At 62.8% G+C, this 26,761-nt stretch overlaps 3 protein-coding genes across 7 annotated transcripts; 1 reads left to right on the forward strand and 2 right to left on the reverse strand.

Annotated features, from left to right (window-relative positions):
• Positions 1 to 6,460: 6,460 nt before the first annotated feature.
• TBC1D10C (TBC1 domain family member 10C) lies at positions 6,461 to 11,787 on the reverse strand. 2 transcript variants are annotated; one of them, XM_084245446.1, is made up of 9 exons: positions 11,487 to 11,677; positions 10,734 to 10,833; positions 10,419 to 10,526; positions 10,229 to 10,335; positions 9,919 to 10,033; positions 9,277 to 9,342; positions 8,974 to 9,163; positions 7,296 to 7,450; positions 6,461 to 6,993 (listed from the first exon to the last, which is right to left on the reverse strand). In XM_084245446.1, the coding sequence occupies exons 1-9, from the start codon at positions 11,636 to 11,638 to the stop codon at positions 6,655 to 6,657; spliced, it is 1,332 nt and encodes a 443-aa protein (XP_084101572.1). In that variant the 5' UTR covers positions 11,639 to 11,677; the 3' UTR covers positions 6,461 to 6,654. The 2 variants fall into 2 exon arrangements, with proteins under 2 accessions (XP_084101572.1, XP_084101571.1); XM_084245445.1 differs by lacking the exons at positions 8,974 to 9,163; positions 9,919 to 10,033 and having other exon boundaries at positions 6,737 to 6,993; positions 11,487 to 11,787.
• A 935-nt stretch (positions 11,788 to 12,722) lies between these two features.
• Positions 12,723 to 15,641, forward strand: PPP1CA (protein phosphatase 1 catalytic subunit alpha; the record flags this gene model as incomplete). Of its 4 annotated transcripts, none has more annotated exons than XM_084238270.1 (7): positions 12,723 to 12,777; positions 13,275 to 13,406; positions 13,528 to 13,762; positions 14,244 to 14,341; positions 14,670 to 14,893; positions 14,975 to 15,109; positions 15,192 to 15,641. In XM_084238270.1, 7 exons carry the CDS (start codon positions 12,723 to 12,725, stop codon positions 15,300 to 15,302), a joined length of 990 nt encoding a protein of 329 aa, XP_084094396.1. In that variant the 3' UTR covers positions 15,303 to 15,641. The 4 variants fall into 4 exon arrangements, with proteins under 4 accessions (XP_084094396.1, XP_084094395.1, XP_084094397.1 ...); XM_084238269.1 differs by having other exon boundaries at positions 13,528 to 13,758; positions 14,237 to 14,341; XM_084238271.1 differs by having other exon boundaries at positions 13,528 to 13,758; positions 14,237 to 14,341; positions 14,682 to 14,893.
• Positions 15,642 to 16,125: 484 nt separating this feature from the next.
• RAD9A (RAD9 checkpoint clamp component A) lies at positions 16,126 to 21,147 on the reverse strand. The gene is made up of 11 exons (XM_084248997.1): positions 21,047 to 21,147; positions 20,900 to 20,970; positions 20,417 to 20,545; positions 19,901 to 20,015; positions 19,718 to 19,817; positions 17,807 to 17,916; positions 17,613 to 17,722; positions 17,466 to 17,530; positions 17,245 to 17,382; positions 16,321 to 16,534; positions 16,126 to 16,243 (listed from the first exon to the last, which is right to left on the reverse strand). Exons 1-11 carry the CDS (start codon positions 21,078 to 21,080, stop codon positions 16,148 to 16,150), a joined length of 1,182 nt encoding a protein of 393 aa, XP_084105123.1. The 5' UTR covers positions 21,081 to 21,147; the 3' UTR covers positions 16,126 to 16,147.
• Positions 21,148 to 26,761: the final 5,614 nt, after the last annotated feature.

A 26,761-nucleotide genomic window follows, 5' to 3' on the forward strand; every position in this document is an offset into this window, starting at 1 on the left:
TTGCCTGTTTTATTCACTGGAGCAGCCCAGGCAGCTAAAACAGTGCCTGGCACACTGTGGCTGCCCTTAATGTTTGTTGACAGAAGAATAAACAAACGAACCAAGGTTGCTCATTCTCCTTGGGGCCAGTGACCCAGCTACCGAGGTGGGGTCCTGCTGAGACCTAAATCTGTGGGTGTATCTGTTCTGTTGCCGCCCCCAGGGGTCTTGAGCCCAGCCCTGTGCTAGGCACCTGTCCTTTTCAGACACTCTGACTTCCGAGAGGTTTTCTTTGGATGACTCCCCCATACCCTGCCCTTGCTCAGGCTGGCGAGGGGGCTCAGAGGCTTGGTGGAAAAATAGGTGGGGACACAGAGGGCCTGTGGGTGCCTGGTGCTTGCCCTGTCCCACCCTGGGGTGTTGATGAGGCTTGGACTTTGGTCAATGGGAGACAGTGTGCTATGGCCAGGAGATGTCTGGGCCCCAGACCTGGGCTTGAGTCCTGGCTCGCCAGTGCCAAACCTTGGGTCCGGGGACCCTTTCTTAAAAGTCGAGCTTCCTGAAAGCCCAGTCTATGGGTTCACTCCTATATCCCCAACTGCAGGATGGTGGTAGGTACCTAGTAGGTGCTCAATAAATGCTGCAGAATGAATGAAAGGGGCCCAAGTCTGCCCACCTCCCCGGGCCAGTGTGGGGAGTCCAGCGGGTGTGAGCTGGCTATGGTCTCAACTGTGCAAGGGAATTGCTGGGGCGAGGCTTCTGGGTGCCAACCACCACCCTCTGGATGCTCCCTCTGCCTGGGGTTGGGGTCTGGGGATAGGGCAGGGGCCAGAGGCTGGGTCTGGGGTGGGGGCAGTGAGGGACCCGAGGCAACTCACCATCTTACAGGTGGAGAGGCTGAGAGGCTGATGGCAGAGACACAGGGAGAGGGACAGAGGAGGCGGTCACACCCACAGCCCCCCGCCTCTGGGCTGACAGGCCCCACCCCTCTGCGCCGCCCGTGCCAGAGGCGGCCAAGGTTGCCCCACCCCCACCCCAAGGAGGCAGGTGCAGAGAGATTTCTGCCTCCGGGACCCCCGTGGGTCCCGCCGCCCTGAGCTCGCGCAGCCAGGGCTGGGCCGACGCGGGGTCCTGACAGTCCCTCCGGCGGGGGGCGTGCGGGGCCCAGCGGGGCGCGGGGCGAGCGTCGAGGGTCCCTCTGGGGGCGCGGGCGCTCAAGGCCCCCGGCCGCGCGGCCCGGCCCCGCAGCCCCCCTCCCTGGCTCTCCCCGGGGCGCGGGCAGGAGCCGGGGTACCTGGCGGCGGCTGGTGGCGGGCGGCGCGGACCGGGCGGCTGGGCGGCGGCGGGCCTTGGGCTGGGCGCGCCGCTTTATATAGAGACCGGGGCGCCGGGGTGGGCGGGGCGGGCGGGACCTGCACGCGGGCGCCCCCGCCCCTCCCGCCCGCCGCCGCGGCCCGCCAGGGGGTCCCGCCTGGGGCGCGCGAGGGGGCCTGGGCCGGGGGCCGGGGCCGGAGGCGGGCGCCGGGCGGGTCGGGGAGGGACAGACAGACGGGGGACGGGGGCGCCCAGAGACCGCTGCGTCGGAACAGGGGGCCAGGTAGCCCCGGGCCGGAGCCGCCCAGACGGCGCTGGACATTGGTCCTGGGAACTAAGAGGAGGTGGGCACAGGGGCAGGGACAGACCCGCCATGGAGGAGACATGGAAAGAGCGGACGGGCGAGTTGGGGGGAGGGGAGAACCGGAGCCGGCAGAGGCTGGTACTAGGGCCCGCCCTTGAGGGTGGGTGGCCAGGAGAGCGGCTGGGGCTCAGGCGGAGCCGGCCCTTGGTCAGTGCTGAGCTCCCCAGCACACCCGGGCAGCTGTCCCGCCCAGCCCAGAGCCCTCGGCCCAGAGGCCGACCTCCCCAGGAAGCCAAGTTGGAGCCGGGTTCTTGCACACCTCCTCAGGTGTGCAGGAGGAGGGGCCCCTTCTCGCCTCTCTGGTCCTGAGAGAGTAGTGGCCACTCAGCAAGATGCCCCCACAGGGGTAGTTCTCTGAGATACCCTCCGCCCCCAGGAGGCCAAGAGGGAAGGGAGTGACCACGCTAGGGGTTCCAGTGGGTGTGAGCACAGGAAAGGGGGTGTCTACTCCATCCAACGTGCCCTGGGGCAGCCAGTCACCCACAGTTATACCCATAATCTCCCAAAGACAAAAATTCTTAGACCCAGGGGCACCCACCCAAACACCCACAGAATCACACCCTAAGAGAGTTGTCTCACTGTCACTAAATCACCCCAAGAAACAAACCCCAAAACTGACCCTTTCCTGGAGAAGACGCCTAGCTCTGGTGATAGAGCCTGGCACCTCCCCACTCTGGTCTGAAACTCCATTTCTCCTGCCCAAAATGGGGTTCCTTCCCATCTCACAAAGCTGCGGGACCACGCACCCCGCAAAGGCAAGCTGTTGTTTAACTCCTCCACCTCATGCCTCCAATCTCCCTGATTGCCTTGGGGAAGGAGGTATCGGAGACACCCCTCACTCAGTCCCCAGGAGCCTCCAGGGCTGGGGGAGGGATCAAGGGGCCCATGACAATTGTGGGGGCCCCTTCTGCAGCTGTATACAGAGCATTCTGTAAGGACCCAACCACGGGAGGGACTCAGAGGGGAGAAGGGCCTCGTTCGGGGGTTCAGGGTCCTCCAGCCCAGCCTAGCCCACATTCCCCATGTGGCTCTCCAGAGCCGCTTGGCCCGCCAGCTCCAGCTCTACAGCGGCTTGCCCCGTGGCCCTGGGATGAGCCGTGGACCCTCCAGAAGATCCATTCTCTTTGCTGCCTGGGTAACCTGAGTGCCAGTGCCACCCCACTGGCGGGGGGAAGGGGCGGGGCACGGGTGTCACCAATGAGCTTGAGCTTTGACGCCTGGCAAGTGCTAAAAAATAAAAAGCAGCAGCTCTTGCCCTTGAAGACTGCCCACCGTGTCTACACAGACATCTCGTTTCCCTAATAAGCCTTTAACGTGCGACAAAACAAAGCAAAATTCAACTGAGCAAATGTAAAGTTCTCATTGTCTTTATTCAATGATTCACCCATCGGGCCGCAGCCAGGCGGGCAGCTAGGGGCTGCAAGGCTTTCAAAGGCAGAAGGAGCAGAAACGAGGAAACTGGCGCTACAGCACATCCTTCCCCCTGACAGCAGGAGACAAGAAAAGCGAGTCGATGATGGCCTGGTCACTGGGGCGGCGGGGCCGCCGGGCCGCCTGACTGGTGCTGAGCGAACAGTCCTGTTGAGCTGCTGGGAGAGCCTCTTTCTGGGGAAGCCTGGCAGCCCCGGGGGCGGGAGGCTGCCCAGCTCCCCGAATTGTCTAATAAAGCCAACTAGATCTCTTAACAGCCACCACAAGAATGACTCCATTTCTGGGAAGGCCGAAACTGTCATTAAGTCTCAGTTTCGAGACGTGGGGCTTTTAAGGGAAGCAACTCGCTCCATTTAGGTCCTGGTGTTTCGAACACAATCTGTGCAGCTGCCCGGACTCCGTGTCCTCGCCTCGGCGGGAGGGCAATGCCAGCTTTCGCCTGGGCTCTGGCGGGCAGGGGCTGCCGGGCAAGAGGGGAGCGCTCAGTGGTGGTGCTGCCCGCGTCCCGCCCACGTCCTGGGTGCCGGGGGTGGGTTTTGTATTCAGGATCTCACGGAATCCTCTGAGGTGGCACTTACACGTCTGCCTGTTACAGAGGAGGAAAGTAAGTCTCAAGGCACCGCGGGGGCAAGCCCGAGGTCACGAGCTGGGGAGAGGTGAGTTGAGTCGGGTAGGGATGGGATGAAGAACTGGGTCAGTGGGGGTGGGGGTGGGGATCTCTGGGGTGGGTGGCAGTGGGAGATGGAGCCCATGGACCCTCCCTCCTCAGGCCAAGGCCCGGGTCCATTTGCCCTTCCACTTTTTTGCTCCCCCCACCCACTCCCGTGCCCAGGACTGACCCAGGCCAACGACAAGTCGTAGGGGTGCTGGGGAAATTTTACCCACCCTTCTAGTTCTTCTCATGCTGGTTAAGCAAATTAGTATCAGGCAGGTTAGTAGGAGAAAAAGAACCAATTTAATTACACACATATGGAGAATTTACATGGCTGTAATGGGGCAGAACAAGAGCTTTTTATTCTTGAACTATAAACGGGATGAGGGCCTGGGGCACCAAAGAGGAGGAGGGGTCTCACGTGACAAGGAAGGGGGGACTCCTGGGGGCTTCTGGGACAAAGACCAGATGCCCTGCCACGAGATAGGTGTCTCCAAAAGAAGGTTATTCTGCAGATGGCCCTAAACCTGGGTAATCATTAAACATTGAGGTAGTTAAGGTAGTGAAACCTGTGGGGCTTCGCTCGACCTTAGCTACCTATGCCAAGGTGATACATTTGGAAAAAGTCCATTCTGAATATCTGGGGGGGGGGTGGGGTGGAGCCTAACCTGTGGGGTCATCTCAGCTCCAATCCCCACAGGCTGGGTGGCTCCCAAGTGCATGACTTGTCTTCTCTGAGTCCTTTGCAGGCAGATCATCAGGAACTGGGGCTGCCAGTGTCGCTCAGTACAGTTGTGCAGGTTGCTCACTGCACAAGGGTGCCCCGCTGAGTGGTCCTGTCCCTCTGCCCCCCAGGGCTGAGGGGGGAGGTTGGAGGAAGGTTGGAGGAAGGACATGTGGTTGGAGGAAGGACATTTTTCCTGCCCAGTGCAGAGATGTGGTAGGAGCTGCTGGTCCTCCTCTGCTCTGAACCCCCAGCTCACTCCTCGTGCAATGCGTTGATAATGGCCTTGCAGAGAGCTGCCCAGAAAATGCTCATGAGGGCAGCAAGGTGTTGGCTCAGCCTCAGCTGGAGACCCTCTGCCCATGGCCTATCTTCAGGGGGACCCACTGCCACCGTGCTCCCCTCCCAGCCTTGTGACAGATTCTGGGGCTGGGGCCAAGGCCGCTGCACCTCTATTCTTCCAGCAAAATAGCTGAGCCCATGGGGGGCGGGAGTTGATAGGTAGAATGCAGCTATAGGCCCCCCACCTGCTGTGGTGCCGAGATTCCATTAGACTCCCCACTCAAGGGCCAAGGCAATGTCTAGAAGGCACAGGAGTCTGCGCTCAGGCTGGCTCTGCCCCTCCGCATCATCTTGGGCTGGGCACGCCCCCTCACTGAGCACTACCCCCCTTTCTCTGAAGAGGTTAGCAACACCACTTGCAGAGAGAGGGTGCCTGGAGGCGGCAGGTCTGAAAAAAGATTCTGTGACCTGCAGGTGCCTTTGTGCAGTGGGGAAGAGAAGGGGAGGGCTTGGGAAGCTCTCTACCCCGCCACAGGTCCCCAGCTGCTGCCTCCCACTCGGGGGACGAGGGCTGAGGGAGTGCGTGGGCAGGAGAAAGGCAACCCCAGACCGGCAGACCAGGCTGGGTGCTGAGCAGAGAGCGAAGGTTCATAGCTACGGATGGGTGGTGGGGGCAGGGGCAATCTTGGCTTGGCCATGGCAGCAAGATCTTGGCCGAGTTTGCCCCCTTTCTGAGCCTCAGTTTCCCCAGGGAAATGGCAGAGCTGGGGCTGAGCCCTGCGATCCCCATCTCCAGGCTTCAGGGGTGGGATGGTCGGCAGAGCGAGCCCCACATAAACACAGGCAGCCTACAACCTGTGGGCCGGGCACGAGAAGCTTCTGGACTTGGGTTCTGAAGTGTGGCCGGGCCTGTGTTTCAGCTCGACCACTGGGACTGCTGACCAAACACGGCACCATTCAGCGGCTCCCACCCTGCCTAGCCGCCCACCCTCCATCCTGCCATGGAGACGCCCAGGGAGGCCCAGCACCCAGGACGGGCACAGCGGGGAGGCCAGCCGCGCTGGGACCAGCCCCGTTGTCCTGGCGATGGCGCGGGGCCCAGGCACCCCAGGCACCCACAGGAGCAATTAGCAAGTGTAGGAGGTTTCCATGGAGGCAGTCCTGAGGGGTGCTGCTGGCGCGGGAGGAGGCAGGGCCGGAGGGACCTTTCTCCTTTGTCCCGGGCACACTGGGTCTTTGTCTGCCTGGTTCTCTCTGAGGCCAGAACCAGGACCATGGGTGGGGGGCAGACTTGGGTTAGAGGCCCTCCCCATCCCGACCCCCGGGGTCCTGAACCAGCCCAGGGGAAGGGCAAAATAGGGACTAGAGCCCCACTCCTCGGCCAGCCTCCCTGTGGGGGCCCTCCTCCCACCGATGTGGGAGCCTACCTGCTCCCAAGAGGCTGGGCCAGGGCTCACATGGGCTCCTGATGTTGGTCAACACCTTCTTGGCAGCCAGCAGGCAGCTGGGCGTGCCCCTAGGCAGATTACGGGAGCTAGGACTTGGGGAGAGGCAGCAATGGAGTGAGGGCCAGGGTCATCCTGTCTAGGGCATTTAATTCAACTCCATCCAGGCTTCTGCACAGTCAGACTTTATTCCAGGAAGCCCTTTGGGGTCCCCAAGTCCAGCCTGCGGCCTTAGCCCCACACGCTATCAGCACCAGCTGCGATGCTCGCAGGGGCCCAGGTGCCAGGACAGCTTTGTGGGCTGATGTGGGTCAGGGTCCCCGGCCCCCGACAATGTTCATGCCACAGTCCACAGGAAGGAAGCTGAGCCCCCAGATCGGGGCCTTGAAGTGTGGCATCCGTTTTCAGGGCTCGTGTCCATCGTTCAGGCGATTGAGACCTGGGCGCACTGAGTGCAGTGTCCTCAGAATCGGGTGTCCAGGAAGGAGGTGGAGCCTCGATGAGACCTGGGGGGGCCCTGGAGCGGGGGACCCCGGGCCCGAGTCAGCAACCCATGGAAAGTCTTGCCACGGGTCTGAGGCTTGCGCTTGGGCTCCTCAGGGGGCTGCACCACGATGAGGGGTGTCTCAGGTTTGGCGCTTCCCTGAACCACAGCCAGCTGCTGGGCCTCAAAGATGGCCTGTGCCCCGGGCAGGCGGGCCTGGGGCCGCGGTGGTGGCCCGGACGCCGATGCGGGAAGCTGTGCCAGCTGGGTCCTGATCTCCCGCTGCAGGTCCTGCTCGGACAGGGCCACGCTGTGCACCTGGGAGGGGGCAGTTGCTGTTGAGTTTGCCCTGCCTGGGGGTGGGGGTGGGGGCGGGGGCAGGAAACTGTGAAGTCCCCACGGGGCGGGCAGCACACAAACCCAGGAAGTGGCTGAGGGCTGAGGCCCTGACAGCCTGGCTAGGGGGCCATCGAAAGTCACTTGAGGCCTGGGGTTTGCTCACTGCTGCTCTCGGGACAGGAACCGAGAGGGGTCCACATTCTGACTTCCTGTGCTGGGGCTCAGTTTCCCCAATGGTGCAGCAGGGGCCGGGCACCGGGAGGGCGGGCAGGGGCACACACCTGGGACATGAAGACCTCCTCCTGCAGCTGTGCAGGCGGGATGGTTCGAAGGGCCCCGAGCGTCTCCAGGAGCCCGGGGCAGGCCAGGCGCTGTTCTGAGGTGCCCAGTGCCAGACGCACTAGCGTCAGCCCCACACGGAACAGCACCTTCACACCTGCGGGACAAGGGCTCGCTCAGCAGGGGGCCAGCACCCCAGTTCTGCATCTGACCCTGCCCCCCGCCAGATGCCTTCCACCCTGCTGTCACTCTGGTGCCTCCTGAGCCGGGAGGAGCGACTGAGGCACTGGAGGGTCAGTCTCAGCAGCTGCCGTCCCTTCCCGGCTGAGCATCTGCCAGGAGCCAGGGGCTACAGATAACGGGGGCTTCATGCCAAACCCTCTCGGGCCTCATTTCGTTCCCACAAGGAAGGGGCAGGCGGAACCTGCAGGGCCTTTCCAGCTCAGCTCTGTGACTTTCTGATTCTGGATTCCACACACAGCTCCTCACCCCTAAACCAGGAGCACAGAGTTCACACATGTACGTGTAACCACGCCCGCTCACACACGGGCGTGCATGCACGCTCCTGGGCCGGCTCTTGGGGTGACCTTGGGCCCTTCCAGGTGCCACTGAACTCCCTCCTGGCAGCCTCCGTTCTGCCGAGCAGAGTGGTTAGGGAACCTCAAGGCCCTGTGACAACTGTGACTTGTAAAGAGACAACAGCAACTATTAACGTTCTCATTTTCGGGAAGGGAAATCTGGCGGTGCTGGTCCAGGGTTGACAGGACGAGGGCAGTTCAGCCCCACTGACAGGGCCCCGGCCCGGCCGCTCTCGAGATGCAGGGCTGGAGGGCAGGTGGCACATGGTAGGTGACTTGGACCGTGAGGGCCAGAGCTCAAAGCCAGACTAGTCAGGTGGGCACACAGCAGGTGCTCAGTAAATACACTGACTCCTACCATTTTCAGGTGCAACTGTACACATCCCACATCGACAAGGATGCAAATGAGTTACTGGGGGCGGGGAGGCAGGCACTAGGACCAAGCCCCCAAGCACCAGAGTCCAGCTTAGCTCTGCCCAGGTGCCCCCACTCTTGGCCTGGCCACAGCTTCTCCCTTCCCTCACCCTACCCTGTCCAGTCGTCTGGAGCTGGATCCTGGGCCAGTGCCCTCGAGGCCTCCCGGCCGCCACCCTGCCCGCAGGTTGCCCTCCTCTACGGAGCAACCAGAGCATCTTTGAAAACAGCCCTTTCCTCCCGCCACTGCCCTGATGCTCTGCCACAGCTTGTTTTATTTCCTTGGTGGCACTTTCGATCATCTGTATCTATCCCGTTAACCTGGTTATCGTTGCCTCCCATCACCCCATCAGTTCCAGAGCAGCGCCTGGCCCCAGTGAGGGCTCCCCAGGGGTGAGTGCCCTGCTCTGGGCCATGCCCCACTGCACAGCCCTAGAGCTGCTCCACCCCTGGGGTCCCCCCATCCTCTCCCAGGCACTCTCCCAGCACACCCACCTTCTGCTGGTCTCAGCCCAGGGGACGAGGCTGCCGTGCAGTACATGTGTGAGGGACTGGCTCAGCGCCATTGCCCACAGCACCCCATGCACCCCGGTCCAGGCCAGGGTAGGCGCAGGCCAGCAGGGCGGCAGAGTGGGGGTGCCCCCTCCCTTGCACACTGCGTCCCCCAGGCCCCCACCTCCCCACTCACCCTCACTGAGGAAGGCGTCCCAGATGCGCAGCACTGTGGGGAAGGGCAGGGAGCGCGCGAAGAGGCACAGGAACCACTCAGGCAGGTAGAGCAGGGGCCCAACGCCCACCTGCTGCAGGTGCTTGTGCACGCGAGGGAGCAGCCGCCGCAGCAGGGCCGTGAACACCTCGGCATCCAGTCGCACGGCCTCCTGCAGCCATGTCCATCAGCACCTCCACTGTCGAGCCCTGGCTCTGCCCCCGCGGTCCCCACCTGCCAGCCCAGCCCTCCCCCAAACCCTCTAGCCCCATGCCAGCCACTCACCATGTGGGGCCCGTAGTAGCCAGGGAGGTAGGCCTCGCAGATCTGTACCAGGCACCAGAAGGCCTCCTGGGGGGTGGGCACGGGGTCTGAGTGCCCAGCAGAGTGGACCACGGGGGAAGCGCAGGGCAGGGGGCTGGGGCTCAGCAGAGGGCTGACACTATCTGCAGTTATTCTTATCCAGAGTCTCCCCTTTGCCCAGATGGAGGTCCATCAATGTGTTTAGGGGGCTGGAAGTCACTGGGCTCAGGGCATGGAATTTGAGGGTTGCAGGGTGGGGTTCAAGTCCTGGGTTCCTGGGGTTGTGCAGTCAGGAGTGACATGTTCAGAATTAAGAGTCATGAAGTCCAAGTGACAACATCCTAACTCTTAAGTACCTGGGGTAAGGGTCAGGGGTCAAGGTCCCAGGTTCAGGAAGTCAAGATCATGGGGCTTCAAGGTCACTGACGTTGGCAGTCGTGAGTCCCTGGGCCCTTCGGATCTGGGAGTCAAGGATCCCCGGCCCCTGAGCATTCCTGAGGTCGGGTGTCACGGGTCCCAGCACAGGATTACTAGGACCCTAGACCATTAGGGTTGAGGATCATGGGTCACTGGGGCTTGGGGCCTTGGGTCTCTGGCCTCTGGAGCAGGGTTAAGGGCACTCACCTCTGGGAGCAGGTGCATGAGCAGCACGGCCGCCACAGGGCCCTGGGCCTGGCAGTAGCCCTGTTCAGGCCGATACACCGTGTAGGCCTTCAGTACCTGCAGGAGCCCCTGCTGCCTGTGCCAGAAGACCCCGTTAGCAATCAGTCCTCAGGCCTCCCTTCCCTACCCTCTGGTGTGCTCTGTCCAGGCCCCAGGCCCTGGGCTGGGCTGAGTCCCCTGAAATGTAAGCACATAAAGCTAGGGCAGGGGAATGCACCAACGCGCCTAGGGTTGGAGGGGCTGGGGCCCCTGGGCACTGCCGGCCTCGTACCCATGACCCTGGGGCGACACAAACATCTCATGCAAAGGGAACTGGCGGTGCAGGTCCCTGCCGATGGTCTCCATCCACTGCGGGTCTCCAGGGGTCTTGGCCAGGGTCTGTGGGAGGGCAGGCAGGTGGGTGTGCGGGCTCAGAATAGCGAGGGGCGAGGGGAACAGCCAGGGACAGCCAATTCCCTTACCTCATAGCTTACAGGGCTATTCACCCGACAAACGTGGGCGCCACACAACAGGGGCCAGCACCGGGCCCGCAGGGCGGAGGGGATGCCCTTCCGGCACTGCATCTTAACCTGCGGGTGCCAGGGAAAGCGTCAGGCCAATTGGCCAGCCTCCCCTGCATCGTGGGAACAAGCCCCAAGCTTGTTCTGGAGCAGAGGGCCACTTTGGGGGGCAGGAGAAGGCAGGAGGTGCCAGGCACCAGAGGGTAATTTTGTCAGTGCGTGGATTGACGCAGAGGGAGAGGGGCCAAGGAGGCAGGCGGGCCACACTCCCCTCACCTTCTTGTACCGCCGAGACATGGTTTTCTCCCAGTGCGAAGTCATCTCCACCCACTTCATCTCCCGCTGGCGTATGAGGTCTGCAGGAGGGTGACCCAACCTAGGGACACAGGACACAGGCGTCCAGGTATTGGGGCTCACCTATGCGACCCTCCACGCTGCCGGACCTCCTAGCCCTGGGACGTCTGGGGTGCCCTGGGGGAGGGGCGACCTGTCACCCAGGAGTTGCCAGCTTGCCAGTTGTCATGGGGACAGGAAAGGATGTGGCTGGGTTGTGGGCGGAAGCAGGAGAGACTGAAGGGGGTGTGTAGGTGTGTTTTGGGGGAAGGGCTGGTTGGCTGTCATCCAGGGACAGGGCATGGGCAACTCATTGAACTGGAGCCCTGGCCTAGCAGCCAGGTCCGTTTCTGGTCCGCTGTCTTTTGGCTTGTCCTGTGTCTACACTGGGAAAGGGGAGGGCGGGGGAGCGGTGTAGGTTCTCTGATTTGGATCTGGGATCCTGGGCCAGGATCTGAGACTGAAAGGGGAACGATGTTCAGCCCCCAAGGGCAGGTACAAACCCTTGGAAACTGGGAATGAAAGAGATGTATAAGGATACCCCACCCCTAGCCCTGCCAGTTTAGGATTCCACCCTGTGGAGGGCTGACACTGGCTGAAGCCCCAGACCTGCCCAGGACCCTGAGGTTGGGTGCCTCACTGTAGCCCCACCCGCAATCCCAACACCCTTCTACCTCCCGTCCCTTTCCCACTTACCCTGGCTCAGCAGAGCTGCCCCCAATGAAGCCATAGCGATCTGCCTGGCGATAAGGGCCGGGCCCATTCAGCTCAGAATCGGAGCCCAAAGAGCTGGAGTCATCCTGCAGCTCCAAAGGCTGTACCAGGTCCTCCCCCAGGGTCTGGGCCATGGCACCCCAGACCCCTGCCGCTCCAGGCTGCAAGGTGTGGGGAGAGTCAGTGAGAGAGAAGCTTCTAGTAGCTCAGGGCGTGGGCCCCATATGCGGGAGTCCCCAGCTCCAGGGCCTGGTTTCAGGGTCAGAGAGGGAGGTTTCAGGTTTCAGGTTATCTCACCAAGCCCCCTCTGCCCTTCAGGGATGTGTGTGGGGGGAAAGGGCCAGGCCCTGACTGGCAGAAAGGCCACACCTATCTCAGCGGGTCACTGTCCCCTGTCCCCACCAGCCCCGCTTACCTCCCTGCTGCACCTACCTACCTCCTCCTCTCGCTTCCTCTTCAGCCACGGCTTCAGCAACAACCACTGGGGGGCCCCTCCCAAGCTGGGGGGGGTCACCCCTTCCTCTTCCGCCCTGCCCCTGTGCCCCTGAGCCTGGGCCCCTCCCACCCATGTGGCTATAGGCTCGGCGCCCGCGGGGTGCGAGGGGCCACCTCCAGGTACGGCGCACGAGGCCTCAGCTCACGGGCCTAGCAAGGGTTATGATGTGCGGCCCTCGGCGGGGCACTGCTTCGAACACGCGCGCAGCGCGGCCGCGCCGCCCGGCAGGCGCGCCAGGGTTCAGCGCCGCGCGACCCCGCGGGCCCCGCAGGCAACGAGCCCGGGGCCAGGCGGCGCTGGAGGCCGCGGCAGCCTCGCGGCCCGACGCGCGGGCGGCCTCTGGCCAGCGCCCGGCCTGGGCCTGCTCTGCCCTGGGCACTTGACCCGCCTGTTTCGGGGCCGGCACCGGCGCGCTCGCCCCGGGGGAAGGACCGCGCGGCCTCCGCGGGACGAAAACAACTTCCCGGCACTTCCGGGCCCCGAGCCGCGGGGGAGCCGGGGGCGGGGCTGAGCGTGGCCCCGCCCCGCCCCGCCCCGCCCCGGCGGCCGTGCACCCGGCGGCCGGCGGGGGCGCTCGAGAGCGCGGGGGGCGGCGGGGCGGGGCGGGGCGCCGGGGCGGGGCGGCCGGGGCGGCGGAAGGAGCGCAAGGCCGGAAGGAGGCGGCCGGAGGGCGGGAGGCAGGCGCGGGCCCGGAGCTGCTGGGCCGGAGCGGCGGAGCCGCCATGTCCGACAGCGAGAAGCTCAACCTGGACTCTATCATCGGGCGCCTGCTGGAAGGTTGGCCGGGAGGGGTCGCGGCCGCGCGTCTCGGCCCGGCCCGGCCGTCGCGCGCGCCGCTCCCCCAGGGCCAGCTTGCTCTGGGCGGGGACGGGCCGCGAGGTCTCGCGGCCGCCACCCGGCCCCCCCCCGCCCGGGCGCACCCGGGAGGTCGGGCCAGTTCCGGCGGGGGGCGCGGGGCTCCAGGGCCGGGGGCTCCTGGGGCGCGGGAGAAACCTTCGAAGCCCGGTCCTCGGGAAGGGGTCCTGCGCCTCGAGGCGTGGGCGGCAGGCCCCTGCGCACAGCAGTCCCCTCGGGAGTGTCCTGTGGGTAGTTCGGCCCCGTCCTGGGAGGCTTGAGGCGGAGGTTCCCCGACACGCAGCAGCAACAGCTGCCCCTGGGCCAGGAGGGGCCCAGGAGGCCCACGCGCCCCCAGATATGCCCTTGGGACCACCCTTATGGCCCGCTCCCCCTCCTGCCCGACGGACCAGGGTCCTGACGCTCCCTGCTGCCCCCAGTGCAGGGCTCGAGGCCTGGAAAGAATGTGCAGCTGACAGAGAATGAGATCCGCGGCCTGTGCCTGAAATCCAGGGAGATTTTCCTGAGCCAGCCCATCCTTCTGGAGTTGGAGGCCCCCCTCAAGATCTGCGGTGAGACCCTCCCCAGGCCTCTTGGCTTCCTGAGATGGCACCCCTCCCTTTTTTTCCTTGAGCTCAACTCTGGGTCAATTCCAGAGCCTGCAGCCTGTGCTGACTGTTCCCTGGGTCACAGGCGACATCCACGGCCAGTACTACGACCTTCTGCGCCTGTTCGAGTACGGCGGCTTCCCTCCGGAGAGCAACTACCTCTTCCTGGGGGACTACGTGGACCGGGGCAAGCAGTCCTTGGAGACCATCTGCCTGCTGCTGGCCTATAAGATCAAGTACCCGGAGAACTTCTTCCTGCTCCGGGGGAACCACGAGTGTGCCAGCATCAACCGCATCTACGGCTTCTACGATGAGTGTGAGTGGGCAGTGCCTGGGGCGGCCCAGCTCCCAAAGGGGCCCCGCGCTAGTGAGTGGACCCTCCCTCTGGCCTGGCGTAGGGTGTCTCACAGACCAGGAGCCGCGTGGAGGCCGCCTCAGTTCTCATCTCTCCGCCCTGCCCTCCTGGCACCGGGCTGGGCTCCGGGAGGGATTTGAGAATGGCTGCCCGTGTTCGAAGGCAGGGCACTCCCTCCAGTACCTCCATTATTTAAGCATTGAGGATGCCCCTCTGGACTGGATTCCGCTGCCTGCAAGTGGAGATAAGCCAGACCTGGTCCTGCCTGGTGGATGGGGGAGGGAGACAACCCCGAGGGGGTTCCTGTGGACACTGCTGCTTGAGGATGTCTCCTGGGAGGCAGCAGCCCCTCTCTCAGACGTGTCCAAATGGTCAAGTTCCCCAGGTTGAGGGGTGGGGCGCACGGCCTCCTCCCGAGCCACCTCCTTTCTCTGGACAGGCAAGAGACGCTACAATATTAAGCTGTGGAAAACGTTCACCGACTGCTTCAACTGCCTGCCCATCGCCGCCATCGTGGATGAGAAGATCTTCTGCTGCCACGGAGGTGAGGGGCTCTGGGCCCGTGCGAGGTGGGAGCCGGGGCATGGTCCCGAGCCCGGGGCCAGCTGGGGCTGTTCCCAGCTGCCTGTAACAGCTCTGCCTGGGCTTGGGCTTGGCAGTCATTTCTTCCAGGTGGCCCCCTGCCGCCCACTGCCTGGTCCTCTGTTGAGCCTGGTCCTTGTGCAGAGGGTTCACTCGGCTGTAGGAGCTCTGCCTGGAGGGCAGGGCCTTGAGAAGACAGGGGATGCCTTCTGCCAGCTGGGCATTTGAGGAGTTGGGGCGGGCTTGTTCTGAGGCCTGTTTGAGGTGGTGACCTGGTCCTTGTCACCCAGGCCTGTCCCCAGACCTGCAGTCGATGGAACAGATTCGGCGTATCATGAGGCCCACAGATGTACCTGACCAGGGGCTGCTGTGTGATCTGCTGTGGTCGGACCCCGACAAGGATGTGCAGGGCTGGGGCGAGAATGACCGTGGCGTCTCCTTTACCTTCGGGGCTGAGGTGGTGGCCAAGTTCCTGCACAAGCACGACTTGGACCTCATCTGCCGGGCACACCAGGTGGGCTGGCAGTGCTGGCCTGTGAGGTGAGGTGGGGCCCAGGGCCGGCCCCGGTTGTGCTGACGGCCTGTCCTGGTCCAGGTGGTCGAGGACGGCTACGAGTTCTTTGCCAAGCGGCAGCTGGTGACACTCTTCTCGGCTCCCAACTACTGTGGCGAATTTGACAACGCAGGCGCCATGATGAGTGTGGATGAGACGCTGATGTGTTCCTTCCAGGTGGGGCGGCAGGGCAGGGCTGGGCCGGCAGGCCTTCCTCTCCATGCTGCTCGGAGACCCTGACCAGCCTTGTCTCTTTCAGATTCTCAAGCCCGCCGACAAGAACAAGGGGAAATACGGGCAGTTCAGTGGCCTGAACCCTGGAGGCCGGCCTATCACCCCACCCCGCAACTCTGCCAAAGCCAAGAAGTAGCCTCTGTGGGTCCGCCCTCTGCCCCAGGTGGCGGATTGTACAGAATCATGCGGCTATCAGGGCCGCCTATGCTGGCCCCCAGGCCCACCTGTCACGGGGAACATGGAACCTTGGTGTATTTTTTCTTTTTTTAATGAATCACTAGCAGCATCCAGTCCCCCAGGGCGCTCTCTGCCTGCGCCAGTGGTGGCTGCAAGCAGGATCCTGGGGCTGAGGCTGCAGCTCAGGGCTAAGCAGGGCCAGATTGTGGGTCTCCAGCCTTGCTTGTCCTCAGGGCTGGCAGCCGGCTCCTGGGGCAACCCATCTGGTCTCTTGAATAAAGGTCAAAGCTGGATTCTTGCCATGCCTCTGTCTCCCTTGTCGCAGACACTGGGTTTGGCAGCCCCTCCACCCACAGCCACTGGGGAAAGGCAGCCTCGGGTCCACGGAGGCTCAGAATCTGAGCCAGGGCCTACAATCACCAGGAAAGCAAGAGCTGTCTGTGCCATGCAGGCTACAGAGGTGCGCCTGGGGTTTGAAGGAGGGTCAGGTCACTATTGGTAAAGGAGGTGAATCACTGATTTTTTTTTTCCTTAGGGAGGTGGACTGAGAGGAAGCAGGGTCCAGCCCTGGCCACAAGGCGAGGATCCCTGTTCAGACATGATTAGTTGGGAACTGGGAGGTGACAGGACCCAGGCCAGTCACAGATAGCTGGGGGGGGGGTGGAGGGAGGCCAGCAAGGCCAGCCGGCTCGGCGCCAGTCCAGCGCGCCTCTACCTCACCAGGGCAGAGTGCTGGTGCTGGGGGGAGGGGTGGCTGCAGTTCCACCTAGGCCAGGGCCTGCAGACACACGTGCGGCTCTCAGCTCAGCCTTCGCCCTCACTGTCTTCGGCCAGCACTGGGCTGGGGCCCTGGGGGGAAAGCGCTGGGGCCAGGATCGAGCCAAAGAACAGGGAGCGGAACTGGAAGAACAAAGGCTGAGTGAGTTCCGGAGGTCGCTGCCTGCCGCCCATCCCTGCCGCCCCCCTCCAGCCCCTACCTTCTTGGGCGGAGGAGTCCCAGGCACTGTACTGGGCTCGGTGTCGTCTTCCTCCTCCGCCTCCGAGAGGGGGTCGGGGCTACCAGGGAACTGGAGGCCGGCTGAGGGAGCGATGGAGGGCAGAGCCCGCGCGCCCTCACTGCCCAGAGTGGTTTCCATGGCAATCATGTAAGAGTCGATGTCATCATTAACAAAGTCGTCCACGGGGGGCGCGCTGCAGGCGGAGGTGGTGTCAGGGAAGTGAGGAGGAGGAGGAAGGGTACGAAGGCAAGCCCCCACCTTGGAGGACGGAGAGGGGGCCTCGTGACCACCAGTGATTTCTGGATTTTATTACTTCCTGGTTTGGTTGGAGAGCAGGGGGGGGGGGGTTAAGTGGTGGCTTCCTGGAGGGGGTGGGCCTGGAATCCTTTGATGGGAGTTCAGGTAGGGGCCGGAGGGAGGAGCTGAGGGGGCCGGTTTTCCCTCAGCAGGGGGAGGAGAGCAGTAAGTCCAGAGCTGGGCCGCCTGGGGTCCAAGCCCCACCTCCCCAGGGCACAGGAATTGGAGAGCACTGGGGCCCAGGGACATGCTGGGCGGGGGGCCAGACCCAACTTCCTCTGATTCAACTAGGCTGGGCCTATCCTCCCCAACCCACCTGCCCTTCCAGCCACCTGCTTCCCCCCACCCCCCGGCAGCCCTTTCTCTCCTTGGCCTGGGAGGAGGCTCAGAGGGGAGGCCTCAGGCCTCTGCCAGAGAAGGAAGCCAGCCCCACCTTGGGGACACTTCCCTGGGTGGGAGGGTTCTCTGAGCACAGCTGACAGGGAAGGCTGAGCCTATGGGGCTGGAAGCTGTGAGTACCCAAGGGGCTGGGGCCGACAGGAAGTATGTGCTGGGGGGTGGTGGGACTGGAAGCCGGCAGGCTGGGGGGTGGGGGGCAGCACTCACCTGTGAGCAGGGAGCTGAGGCGCTGGCCTGCGGAGCTCAGGAGAGTGCAAGTTCTGGGACGGTGGGTCCAGCTCTGAGAGGGTGGCCAGGACAAAGTGGCCATCCAGCAAAGAGTCTGTGATGGTGAAGATGGCTGGCCTGGATGGATGACAGGCAAGGGCAAGGTCAGAGCCCTTTGGCTTCAGGCACTTGGAACTCCCCCAACCCCTGCTGGGAATTACCTGCCCGGAGTGTCAAAGTGAATGCTGAGAGGCAAGTTTGCTGACTCTGCAAAGCTCAGGAGTCCCTGCAGGAGAGGCAGAGGGGTGAGGCCCCGAGCAGGGGAGGGAAGATGGGGGGGGGGGGCGCCGGGGGAGGGGGAGCCTCACCCGGAATTCCTTAAGGCAGAAAGTAATGGCCACCCCTTCTTGGGCCTGCAGCTGCTGGAAATCCTCCTCCCCGAGGCTCAGTTCGGTCACCATGGCTTTGACGGTGCTGTCTGGGAAGCAGAACCAGGTGGCCCCGGGGCCCCACCTCCCACCCCAGCTCTGCTCCCTGTCCCAGCCAAGTCTGGCTCCCTCACCTGCCTCCTCCTCCTGGTAGCTGCGCAGGATGACCCTGCGGCCACGGCCGATGCCCAGTGTCACCTCAGCCAGTGTAGGGGGAAAGGGCAGAACAGCCTCGGCCAGGACCCTATGAGGAGGGCCAGTGTCACACCCGAGACCAGCCCTGCCCCGTGGCTTTGCTCTCAGGTTCGGTGGCAGGGCGGTGACATGGGTGACGTCCTGGGAGAATGGTCGTGGGCAGGCCTGGTGCCCCAGGAAGGAGGCCCGGGTAAGCAGGACAGGCCCTGCCCCAGCAAAGCTCCCAGGCTGCAATGGGAGAGAAGTCCACAGCCAGGGCTGGGCCGGTCCCTGGGACGCCAGCAGGGAGGTGGCTGTTTGCACCAGACCCTTCAGGGGTGCGGAGCCACATCCACAGCCCCTCTGGATGCTGCCTTGGAAAAAGCCCTTCTATCCTTGTAGGGAAGCACAGTGATAAATATTTACAGATGAAATGTCAGCTGGAATCTGCCTCAAGACAAATGGAGCAGAGCTGGCATCTGCTTTTACATGTAAGTGAAACTGCCTATAAGAAAAAGGAAAAATTGCTCGTAAAGCAGAAAGAGAGACCTCCAAGTCCAGACTGGGGGTGACAGTCTCCCTCCTCTACCCACTACTGCCCCAGAAGAACTAGAGAGGACTGGGCCCTTCCAGTTACTACATCCTAAAAACTGAGCAAGCCCCAGCCTACCCGAGGGCTGCATGGGGCAGGGGGGGCGGCAGGAGAGCCTTCCTCTGCTGGCCTAGGCCTGGAACCTCTGCCCCTGCTGCCATCTGGCCCCCTTAGTGCCCCGCCTGCCCCAAATGGCTTCATCCCAGCAGGTGCTTGTTTGCACAGCCCTTCTGGACCAGGACCTCCTGCCCTGGCCGGGGTTCCTCAAAGGTGGAGTTCAGGAGGTGGGAGAGGCTGCCCTTGGAGGGGAGCATTCCCAGAAGGATGAGCCAGGGGAGGGTTTTTGTACCTAACCCACAAAGACTAAAGAGGGAGCATCAAGGCCATGTAGGTGCAAGGAAATTTGAAGGCAGGCCAGGGACCTGCCCTCTGGGCATCAGAAAAAGGCCTGAGGGCTTCCCCAGTGGCACAGCAGTTGAGCACCGGGTTGCAAGGCTGCCCGCAGCCTCTGCAGCTCGGTTCAATCCCCAGCCTCCGGGTGAGGGTCCCACATGGTGCGACAGACCTCTCCAGCCACCCGCTGCTCCCCTCAGCAGTGTACTTCGCCAGTCTGCCTGCTCTGCTCCCGCTCTGGCTCTGGTGAATTCTCTCACCCTTCCGTGCTTCTGACTGTACCCAGTGCTTGTATAAATAAATAAATAAAGTGTTTAAAAAAAAAAAAGAAAAAGAAAAAGAAAAAGGCCTGAGTGGCCGGAGGTGGAGCTGACACTCTGGAGCGGAGAAGACAGGCTGGTGAAGACAGTGACGGGAACAGGGCAGAGGTGCACCCAGCCCCTCCACTTCGGCCTCTGCCCTGAGAGCCCACTGGGCTGGGCGAACTGAAGTTCAAAACCCTGCAGGAGGGCTTCCCTGGTGGTGCAAGGGGTTAAAACGCAACCTATGAAGCTATCCACAGCCACTGTAGCAAGAGTTCAATCCCCGGCCAGGGAGCTACCCATATGGCGCAGCAGACCTCTCCTGACTCGAGCACTGCTCTTCTCAGCAGTGTATTTCAGTCGATCTGCCTGTTCTATTCCCCGCTCTATCTGGTGAATCCTCCCACTCCCTCCCCCCACATCTCTGGCCTGTACTCCAGTTCTTGTATGTATAAATAAGTAAATCTTAAAAAAAAAAAAAAACCCTGCAGGAAAGCAAAGGCGGTACCTTCTCGAGTTGATGCCTGAGGCCCAAAGAAGACCCAGAGGCCCAGGGCTCCACTTGGGGCCAGGGCTGTGCTCACCTGGCTGGGGCACGGAGCACGTGGGGGCACAAGGCGGGATCGAAAACAGCCTGCAGGGACTCACAGTCTTGGAAAGACAGGTTGTGAGTCTTCTTCACCCCTGGATGGACAGACAGTCTCGGTGGGCCTCAGGACCTCCACCCCACGCCCCAGAGCTCCTGAACTAGCCAGCTGCCCACTCACCATACTTGCAGTGCAGCTGGACCACCAGGCGGCTGGCCCTGCCATTCAGGGAGATGCAGCACTTCTCCACGGTCTTCTCCAGCAAGGCCAGCGAGCGGAAGACAGACAGGAAGGACTGCGGGGGAGATGGCAGCTGGAAGCGCGTGCCTCCTGGTCCACGTGGGCCCCGGCCTCATGGGCTCAGCCCCATCACCCAGGAAAGGCCCGGCCACATGCCCAATATTGATGCCTCCAGGCTCTTGCTCTTACCGTCCCTGCAGCTAGGCGTCCAGGGCCTGCTCAGCTTCCCAGGACCAGCTTGCCTGTCCCTATGCTTCGCAGTACCCGCAGAACCCATCAGCCTCTCCAGAGCTCCACGACAAGCCCCTGCTGTCTTCCCTCCGCCTCTCCCTGCAGCCTGCCCTGGGTCACGCCTGCACACAGCTCCCCAGTTAACATCTACCCAGCGGCCTGGGGCAGACCCTGAGAGAGGAGGTTCCTGGAGCGCGCAGAGCCGCCTCTGAGGGGCCCCCTCACCTTCATCAGGATCTTGCAGCGCAAGGGGTCTTGCCCAGAGGTGGCCGCCTGGTACTGCTGGAAGAACAGCGGGGCGAAGAGGAAGCAAGCATAGGCCGAGCGGGAGGAGTTCACGGTCCGGAGGGAGAGCTGGGCCAGGAAAAGCAGGAGAGGGATGCGGTGAGGGGCAGGGGCAGCGCCGGGGCTTTGGCTGATGCGCGGGCTCCACCTGGTGACCCCTCCCTCTGCTCCCTGTCGGAGGGGCCTGCTCCACCGGGCCTGCCCCCCGCCTCAGCACTGCTCCACCGAGCACGTCAGAGAGGCCACTGCCCGCAGCTGCCAGCGCCTCTGGGGAGCTGCCCGGGGCCAAGGGACACACACCCCCACCCAAGGCCAGACACCCGCCCCGCGGCCAAGTCTGCCCGCGGGCCTCCTGCCGGCGGACGCGGGACTCGAGGCCCGGTGAGGGGTCCCCGCTGGAACGCCCCGACCCCGGCCCCTCACCCCGTCTTCCAGGGGCTCCAGGTAGAGCTCGTCCCCCATGCGCGACAGGGAGTGGACGGCCTTGCCGAGCACTGCGGGGAGAGCAGAACCGCGTTAGCGCCGCCGCCGGCCCCCCGCGCGCCCGCGGCCCCGGCCGGCCCCGCTCACCCTTCACGTGGCCGCCGGCGACCTCGCACCGCATGCCGGCCGCCCCGCGCCCGGAGGGGCCCCGCCGCCCGCGGTCCCCGCCGCCCGGCCCTTCGCGCGCCGCCCGGGGCCCCGCCCGCGCCGCCGCCTCATTGGCCGCCGCCCGCGCCGCCGTCACGTGACCGCCGCCCGCGCCGCCGTCACGTGACCGCCGCCCGGGCGGGCCTGGGCCCGCGGGTCGGGGCGCCGGCGCGGGTCGCGCTGTGGGCGTCGCGCCGCCCAGGCCGGCCCCCCTCCCGGGATCCGCGCGCGGCGGAGCGTGAGCCCCGAGACGTGCGCCCGCGCCGCGAGCGGAGTGCGGGTTCCCGGCCGCACCCAGACGCTCCGGGGTCACAACGAGATGATAGGCGCCTCCCTGGTGGCGCGAGGGGTTGAGGCGCATCCTGTGAAGCTGTCCGCAGCCTCTGCAGCGCGAGATCGCGCCCCGGCCTGGGAGCTACCCACATGGCGCGGCAGACCTCTCCTGGCTCCCCGCTGCTCCCCTCAGCCGTGGATTTCTTCAGTCTGCCTGTTCTGCTCCCCGCCCTGTCTCTGGTGAATCCTCTCCCCCCCCATCTCTTTCCTGTACCCCAGTTCTTGTATGCATAAATAAATAAATAAATCTTTTTTAAAAAGATAGAGATGAGAGGCCCAGCTGCAGGGCCGCGGGGTGGGTGGTTCTCTCGCTTCCATGTTCGTTCATTGATTGATTGATTGATTCATGGTCAATCATTGATTTTTTAAAAATATTTATTTATGCATATAAGAGCTGGGGTACAGGCCAGAGGTGCAGGAGGGTGAGAGGATTCGCCAGAGACAGAGTGGGGAACAAAACAAGTAGACTGAGCGAAATACACTGCTGAGGGGAGCGGCGGGGGAGGCAGGAGAGGTCTGCTGTGCCATGTGGGTAGCTCCCTGGCCGGCCGGGGATCGAACTCGTGCTGCAGAGGCTGCGGACAGCCTCATAGTGCTGTGCTTAACCCCTTGCGCCACCAGGGAGGGCCCTTGTTGATTCTTAGAAAGCAGAAGAGTCTTCTGGCAGAAAAGGGCAGAAAAAAAAAAGAAAGAAAAGGGAAGAAACATGCCCCTGGGTGGGGGAAGTGAGAGTCACAGCTCAGTCCCAGCTTCTGGGGCGGGAAGTGGGTCCCTGGGGGATGGAGGCGCACACCGGGAGGTGCTGGGTCCCGTTCCTGGTAGAATCTTGCTTATGTGGCCATTTTCAGGAGGATGGAGGGTCGCAAAAGGAGGGGGCCACGTATGTAGGCCGTGTTTAGGTCTCGCTGACCCATTTCCTGGGCACCAAGTTTCCATGGCACTGCCAAGAACTGGGGGCTTCCTATTGTCCTTTAGGCCTGGCCTGGCCCCTCCAGTCCTGGCAGAGCTCCTTGCCAGCTGCTCCAGGCCTGCAGTTCTGGGCTCCGCTTTGTCCCTCTCCTTGTCCTTAGCTTCCCTCCCTCACCAGCCTCACCTCTGGGCCAGAGCACTGGTGGCAGTTACTCCTGCCCCTCCCAAGGGGACTGGTGTGGATGGGACCACCTGGCATTTAGGTCGGTAAACTGGGAGTCACTCTGGACAGCTCCTCCCTCACCCCACACGCTGCTGTCCTTTGCCACGTCCTGACCCCTCTACCTCCCAGACGGATGCGGCCGTGGCCCCTGTCATCACCTTGCTGAACAATGAACAACTACAGGGACATCCCAAGGGGCTCGTGCCTCCTGCCGGTCACCACACAGCAGCAGTGTGACTTGCCCCAAATGTCCATCGAGTCACAACGCACCCTTGTGTGGACCTTCCAGCGGCTGCCAGCTCCATTAGTCGCAACCAAACTTCTTACCCCAGACGTGCCTCCCGCCTCTTCCACCCTGTGGTCTTTGCATGTGCTGCTCCCACCTCCTGGAATCCACCTCACCCCCGTTTCTCACATGCTACCTCCTCTTCGGCTGCTGTCCTCACAGGGTCTCCCTTCCCGACCCCCAGTCAAGCCCTTGTCCACAGACAGCATTGTTATCTCATATGAGGGCTTATTTATTTATCTCATCTCTGCCCCTCAAGTCAGTCAGCCCCTGAGGGCAGGGACCAGGCTGTTCTGTTTGCAGCTCTCTCCCTGCGCCTCACACAATGCCTGGCCTTCAGACAATCTGTAAATGTGTGAGTGCAGACAGGTGTGAGCCAGGTGAAGCCTGTGTCTCTGTGTCACTCTCAGCGTGGGGCTGAGGTGAGAGGCATATTCAACCCTCTCCCGCCATGCCCCTCCCTTCATTGTGCCCCCCACATTCTCTGGCAAAAAAACAATAGGACAGACTTTAGTTTCTTACCTTTTCTTCCTCTTTCGAAGTGTGAACCAGCTAGGCCTTTCCCTGGGCCCCTTCCCCTGGGCCCCATGCTGTTGCCTGGAGCGTGAACTACCACCCATGCCCAGAAGGCTAGAGGGGAGAGATGTGAACAGTCACAGTGCTGCTCCCCCTAACCCCAGGCACCTGTGGGCTGGGGTTCCGTGGTCTTGAGGTGGCTGGACCAGGCCCGAGGGAGAGGGAGATGTAAACTCCAATTTAGGGCTTTAAAAAAAAAAAAAAGATTTATTTATCCATGCATACAAGAACTGGGGTACAGGTCAGATGGTGTGGGAGGGTGAGAGGATTCACCAGAGACAGGGCAGGGAACAGAACAGGCAGACTGATGAAATACACTGCTGAGGGGAGCAGCGGGCGAGACAGGAGAGGTCTGCCACGCCATGTGGGAATCTCCCTGTCCAGCTGGGAATCGAACTGGTGCTGCAGAGGCTGCGGAAGGTGTCACAGCGCTGCACTCAGCCCACTGTGCCACCGGGGAGGCCCCATTGCAAATTTTAAAAAGAACTTTCTGGAAATTTCTTGCTTCAGTCATCACTTCTCAGCCAAGGGGAGGTCTGAAGTCATAGGATTCCCCAGACCTCAGTGCAGATCTCCCTTGACTGAGGGTAGGGTGATGGCCTGACAAACCCATCATAAAATGAAACAATTCTAAGTTGAAAATGCTGGCAACACAGTCATCTGTTGAGCACTGGTGGTCTCCCCTTGTGACAGCGGGGTGACCTGGTGCACTCACTGCCTCTGCGCCAGGGACTGAGGCTAGGAAGGAGCAACAGGCCAATTTCGAGGACAGTCCTACTGAACGCAAGTAGCTTTTGTGTTGTTTTTGCTGAAAAACCCCAAGTGGAGCTATTGTAGGCCAGGGACTGTTGCTCATTCACTTAACACACGTAGTCGCACGTATCTAGGAAGGGAGCGAACAGGAAAAAAACCCACTCTCGTGGGCTGCCTTGGAGTGGGGAGAGATGACAATAAGAGAGTCAGTCACACAACATGCGAGAAGGTGGCAGTGCAACAGGGAAATGTACAGAGGAGGCGACTGGGGTGCTGGGGAGAGGGGTGCAATTCTCAACAGCAGCAGCACAGTGAGGTTGCGTCACTAAATGGATGTGAGCAAGGGCCTGAAGAAGGTCAGGGGCTGAGCCCATGGACACCTGGGAAGGGCGTCCAGGCAGAGGCAACTGCCTGTCTGAAGTCTGGCTGGGCTGTTGGAGCAACTGCAAAAGGGGCACTGGGCAGGGAGGGAGGGCACAGCCCAGGGCGGGAAACTGATATCAGTCAGAGAATCACCAACATAAATATGAAACTACACCCAGAGGAAGACCAGGAAGGATGACAGCCTGGGGGAGAGCATGCCGGCAAGTACACCCGGTCAGGGGCGTCAAGGAGGGCTTCCTGGAGGAAGCAGCCGTCTGAGGGGAGTGTGGCATGATGAGCAAGTGGCCTAGAAAAGTGCATTCACTGAGGGGCCACTGAGGGGATGATCTTCCAGGCACCAGTCTGCTCCAGGGGACTAGGCCTCCTCGGACTCGCAAAGCAACGGCCCCCGTGTGGGCAGGGTTTTGCCAAACTGGGATAACTTCTCCTGGCAGCGGTTAGGGCTTGGGAGTTCGCTCTGCTGTTTTGCTCTAGGGTACCACACACAGAAAATGGTAGCGTGTGGTCCCTGGGGTCACAGGTGGACACTGCAGCTGAGCTTTGGGGGTGCTGAGCTGGCGGACCCGTCCCGCACCCCTACTCCCCTCTGTGCAGGCCAGTTGCCTCCAGCGCCCGCCCAAGCCTCTCCCACTCCCCGGCATTTCTCCCAGCAAACAGAACAAGCTTGGCACATGGCAGGGGATTAATAAGAATGTGTGGAGCCACAGAACAGTATGGGATTCTGAGAAGTTGCCAGACTTGACCCCAGCATGTCTGTCGAGGTGGACAGTGGGCCCCGGGCACCAGCCAGGCTGGCTCTGCATCCTGGCCCCGGCCCTTCCAGGCTACAGGCAACGGGGCCTGTCGCCGATACTCTCCCTGCCTCAGTTTCCTCGTGAGCAAACTGGGGACGAGGTCATTACGGGCCCTGCCTCCCAGGGCTGTTGTGAGGATGCGCTCAGGCAGCTTCCGAAGCCCGGCAACACGCTCTCGGCATTGTCACGACTGTGCCCGCTGTGTCTGCCCCCTCTGTCTCTCGGGATCGGGGTCGGGACGAGGGGCAGAAGCAGCACACGTGGGAGAAGCCAGGGTGAGCCCACACCAGCAGCCTGGGAGCAAGGCGCCCTGAGAAACAGGACGGAGCAAAGTCCCGGAGGCGGGGGCAGAAGTCAGCCAGGGGAGGAGGCGCGGGGGCCCTGCCCCCGTTCTGGGCCCTGGGTACCCCCTGCCCGGCCAGGATTGCCTGGTGCTAGCTGCTCCGCCTGCTGCTGGGGCTGGGCTGGGGAAACAGCTGTGCCCACACTGCCCTGCGCTGGACCAGCGCACAGGCCTGCCCCCCCGCGGGGCTGGAGGTGGCGGGAGGGGGATGGAATGTTTTAACGGGGGGATGGCGAGGGGAAGCTGGGGCTTGTTCACCCACACCTGGCATGCTGGAGTTACAGGGCCCCCTCGGAGCACAAGTGAGGTAAGTGTAAGACAAATCAAAGGCGGCGTGCTTCCCCAGCAGGGGAGACAACCATGCAGCTCATTACCCCAAGATGTGGTCTCGGCTGGAAACAGAAATAGCTTCACAAGAGGTTTAGATAAATCCACAGATGACAGCGCGTTCACGGGCTAGAAGGGGAAGGGGCTCTTGGGGCCCCTGGCCCCTGGGGGAGGCATCAGGGCGCAGCCTGGCCTCCTCTAGACCACCCCTCGGGGCCCTGTCGGTGGGCTGCTTCCGGCGGCAGTGCTGGTGTTCCTGCAGCCGAGCCAGCCCGAGGCCCTGGCCCTTTCCTCAGCCCCCCTCCAATACTCACCTTCCGCTGTGTGAAGACGCGGGCAACCCCAACTCTTGGAGAAAGCTTCCGGGCCCAGCTGTCCCCTCAGGGACCAGCAGAGGGAGACAGACACCATGTCCAGTCCCAGCTCCCAGAACACAGGCCAGACTGCTCGGCCTTGGGCAGGGCAAGCCAGCCCACCCCTCCACGCCTCCAGACCTACACACGCACACGCGCATGCACACACACACATGCACGCACACACACACAGGCATGCACGCACGCACACGTTGCAGCTGGGTACCCAGCGCTGCGCTAGGCACCCGAGGAGGGAAGGGCTGGGAAGCCCTCCTCCCTGGCCCCAGATGGGCTTACTGCAGTGGAGGGGGAAGGGGAAGAAACTTCAGGGAACTGGGGCAGGCCGGGAGGAGGCCACTAATTAAGAGCAGGCC

The sequence above is a fragment of the Talpa europaea genome, assembly GCF_964194135.1.
Source record: "Talpa europaea genome assembly, chromosome: 1".
Lineage (NCBI taxonomy): Eukaryota > Metazoa > Chordata > Mammalia > Eulipotyphla > Talpidae > Talpa > Talpa europaea.

Excerpts from the sequence above, each read along its gene's own strand:
- TBC1D10C (XM_084245446.1), bottom strand. The coding sequence starts at position 11,638 with ATGGCCCAGACCCTGGGGGAGGACCTGGTACAGCCTTTGGAGCTGCAG. Across the intron at positions 9,343-9,918 it reads TCATGCACCTGCTCCCAGAG|GAGGCCTTCTGGTGCCTGGT; the intron begins GTGAGTGCCCTT and ends CCCACCCCCCAG. Across the intron at positions 9,164-9,276 it reads GCTACTACGGGCCCCACATG|GAGGCCGTGCGACTGGATGC; the intron begins GTGAGTGGCTGG and ends ACATGGCTGCAG.
- RAD9A (XM_084248997.1), bottom strand. The coding sequence starts at position 21,080 with ATGCGGTGCGAGGTCGCCGGCGGCCACGTGAAGG. Across the intron at positions 17,917-19,717 it reads GTGCTCCGTGCCCCAGCCAG|GGTCCTGGCCGAGGCTGTTC; the intron begins GTGAGCACAGCC and ends CCCTCCTCATAG. Across the intron at positions 17,531-17,612 it reads TCTGCCTTAAGGAATTCCGG|GGACTCCTGAGCTTTGCAGA; the intron begins GTGAGGCTCCCC and ends CCTCTCCTGCAG.